The following is a 3,752-nucleotide window of genomic DNA, read 5'->3' on the forward strand; positions in this document are numbered from 1 at the left end:
GCCGTAGCAATAGACATTCCAACGAGGCAGAGGTAGAGGCTTGGCGGAGGTGGCCACGGATGTGGACGTGGAGGCCAGGGTCATCGTCAAAATTGACCAAAAACCTATCTGTTTTGCTTGGGAAAAGGCCATTGGCGGAACAAATGCCTGGAGGCTCAGGAATGGGATTGGCAACACGTGGAGCAACAAAAGATGTCCAGGAAAATGCCCAGCACTTCGACGGTACACATTGTTGATGATGATTCACTGGTCTGCTCAAAGATTAGTATAATCACCTGTGCTAGTACCAAGCTTGGAGGACTAACTCCCAAGAATGGTTGTTGGATTGGCCAACCTAGGAACATGTCCAACGCCAAGTCTGCAAGTTGGTGACGAAGGAACCACCATTGATATCACTTGCAGAGTCTGCAACGATGCCTAGTGAAGCACGTAAGATGTAGTTTGAGGAACCAGTTGACCAATCAAAGGTGGAGACTCAAGCCAAGTTCCAGCTACACTTACTAGGGAATGGTCTGAAGGCAGTCAAAGAAACTCCATTGTTGGTCGTCGTGAACCAAGCCAAGAGGTAGGAACATTCTCCGCAAAGGGAGCCGGGGTTGGAGTGCATTTTGGAAGCACCGATCTAGATTTCATTGGGAAGATTGCTTAACTTGGTTCTAGGATTCCACTGGCAGTTGTTGCATTCCCTGCACACGGAGTCTGAACCAGAAGAGGTGGATCTATGTCAAGCTGATTCATGCCCAATTCTGGCAGTACCTCTAATCGACATGAGAATTTCGATTATATCCGCCAAGGCACAAGGATGGACTTTTGCTTAGGTGATGTGGCAGATGGCGGTTGGGGGGTCAATATCGTCACTTTGAAGACCTGCCAAGAAATGGGATGGATCTCCTGGGAGCCCACACCATTCTTAGTCCGCATGGTTGATCAACACTGAGTTCGAGCACTCGAAATCCTATGGGCCATTATTCTGGAGGTGGCGAGCATATCATTCGTGGTGTCCTTTGTGGTGCTCAACATGGAAGCCGCAAGACCAGAGTATAGCATCCTTTTGGGTAGGCCTTGGTTGCAGAAGCAAAAGTCAAGCAAAATTGGGAGCAGAACGTCATTTCAGTGAGGAGAGGAAAGAAGAAAGTGCAAGTCACAATGGGAGTGGCGGACCCTTTTGGCGGATGCAATATGACCTGTGTTGGTCGAGACGGTGAACATGGTAGACGGATTGGAGGATCATGAGGAGGAAGCCTTTCTCAAAGCAAATCCAGAGTTAGTTCTTATCTTCATCATCGATGTGGAAGGCATTACGGAAAGTTACATGCATCAAAGTTTTCTGGCGGATGTGGCCAACATAGTTCCGGAGGAGGCGACTGAGCCCCAACAAGTAGCAGCAGATTTGGATCTATGGCATCTCCTATAGTAGGAGAGAGAATTCAAAGAATGGATGAGTCGTGTCATGCGAGTTCAAGAAGATGCTTAGAATACGGTTTATCTCGGAGAGGATGGAGCATCTAAACCAGTCAAAATTAGCACATTGTTGACGGGGTTGAATTCTACAATGAATTGATTGTCCTTTTGTAGGAATTTTCTGATGTGTTCGCTTGGGATTATGCGGATATGAAGGGTATGGGTCCAAAATTTTACCAGCATTGGGTCAACCTCAAGCTAGATGTGACATTGACAAAGATACAGAGGTATCATATGAATTTGCACGTGGCCAAGCAAGTGCGTGAAGAACTAGAGCATCTGCTATAGGTGGGATTCATCGCACCGATTGAGAATCTGGAGTGGATTTCCCCAAATTTCATTGTGCCAAAGAAAAAGAAGAAATTGTAGATTTGTGTCGACTACCGCAAGCTAAATGCGGCCACTATATGTGATCCATTTTCCTTATCATACATGGATTCTATGCTGGATGAAGTGACGAGGCATTTGTGTGGACCACAGAGTGCAAGCAAGCGTACCAAAAACTCAAGATTCAGCTTTCCAGAGCACTGGTGCTCCTGTCTCCAGATTGGGAGAAGAATTTTCATGTGTTCATGGATGCCTCAATTAGAGCTATTAGGAATGTCTTGATGCAGGAAGATGTAGATAAATGGTATCACCCAGTCTACTATGCAAGCCGAGGGCTCTCAACAGAAAAAAATAATTGCTCTATCATGGAGCAAGAAGGACTGGGCATGATCTATTCCATCAATAAATTCCGTCATTATTTGTTAGGCCAACCTTTTGTATTCCATGTTGATCATTCCGCATTGTTGTATTTGGTAAAATAGCAAACTCTTACGGGCCGATTGGCACGCTGGTTTTGCTAACTATAAGAATATGATTTTGATGTGATTCATCGGCCAGGCTCATAGCATGCGGTGCCAACGGGAGTAGAGGACGAGTTTCCTGATGTCGAGCTAGTGGTAATTTTCTAGGCAGAACTGATCACGATGGAGGCCTAAGTCATCCTACAAGGCTATGATCATGGTATGATGAGATGCTCTCGTTCCTAACTACTGGCATCATGCCCAAGTACATGAATAGAGACCAGAGGAAACACTTGGCATTGTAGAGACAATCCTTTGAAGTAGTCCTGGGACAGTTGTACCGGGGACACTTGACAGAGGCATTGCTACGGTGTGCTCCACCTCATTGAGCGCAAGAGGAAGTGCTAATGGAAGCTCATTGCAGGGTTCTAGGTGGCCATTTTGTGGGTGAAGTCATCGCAAAGAAAGTTTTGTAGGTAGGTTTATGGTGGCCAACCATGCAGAAGGATGCCAGATGTTTTGCAAAAATTTGCCACCTTTGTCAGAGGTTGGGCCAGCCCATTGATCGAGATCGCATGCCACTTAACCCCATATTGCCTCTGGAGCCATTTCAGAAGTGGGGCCTAGATTTTATGGGACAATTCAAGCCCGCATCTACTTAGACAAGGAATTGTTACACTCTAGTAGCCATGGGTTATTGTACCAAATGGGTGGAAGCTTGGGCTTTGCGGGACAATAGCACAAACTCGGTTGCAAAATGCTTATACCATGATGTGTTCACTCAATTTGGGGGCCCAATTGAGATTGTCAGCAACAGGGGGACTCACTTTGTCAATAAGGTCATCAAGCGAATGAATTTGTATAGGGTGATTCACAAGAAGTCTTCCCCTATTATCTATGGGCTAATGGATTGGCAGAGTCGACAACTCATAAGTTTCAAGCGGATTATGTCGCAATTGGTGAATGAGCACTGCGCGGATTGTAATGAGAAGTTACTGGCAGCACTATGGGCCTACAACACATCATTCAAGGTGGCCACGGGGCTGACTCTTTGCAAATTGGTGTTCAACAATCACGCTGATCGGGCATATTGTTCCAAGTATAAGGATTGCGGTGGAGGACAAGCTTCTTTTGCAGGACTCTATAGTGTTCCAGTTGGATGTTCTAGATCAGTTGGATGATCTGCAGTTGGAGAGCTATTATCTCACCCTGAAGGTTCAAGCAGGGCATAAGCAGAGGGTGGATTTGGCCTCAAAGAAAAAATATTTTGAGCGTGGGCAACTGGTTCTATTCAACACTCGCCTTGGAAGGATGCCGGGGAAGTTGAAATTGCGATGGTCGGGTCCATTTTGGATTTTTCATGATTGCGGATTGACATCGTTTTATCTTGTAGATTTGCAAGGGCACATACTTCCACATCCAATTAATGGTTTTTGGCTTCATCCATACCATCATGATGGCAGTATTTAGTGCCCATTCCCGATCTCTAATGAGGCACAGATT

At 45.8% G+C, this 3,752-nt stretch overlaps 1 protein-coding gene across 1 annotated transcript; it reads left to right on the forward strand.

Annotated features, from left to right (window-relative positions):
* Positions 1 to 2,938: 2,938 nt before the first annotated feature.
* Positions 2,939 to 3,430, forward strand: LOC147901001 (uncharacterized). The gene has a single exon (XM_087376416.1). The coding sequence runs from the start codon at positions 2,939 to 2,941 to the stop codon at positions 3,428 to 3,430; it is 492 nt and encodes a 163-aa protein (XP_087232542.1).
* Positions 3,431 to 3,752: the final 322 nt, after the last annotated feature.

Source organism: Dipteris shenzhenensis, chromosome 6, assembly GCF_047967505.1.
Source record: "Dipteris shenzhenensis isolate YYH24624 ecotype China chromosome 6, Dip_SZ_1.0, whole genome shotgun sequence".
In the NCBI taxonomy this organism is placed as follows: Eukaryota; Viridiplantae; Streptophyta; class Polypodiopsida; order Gleicheniales; family Dipteridaceae; genus Dipteris; species Dipteris shenzhenensis.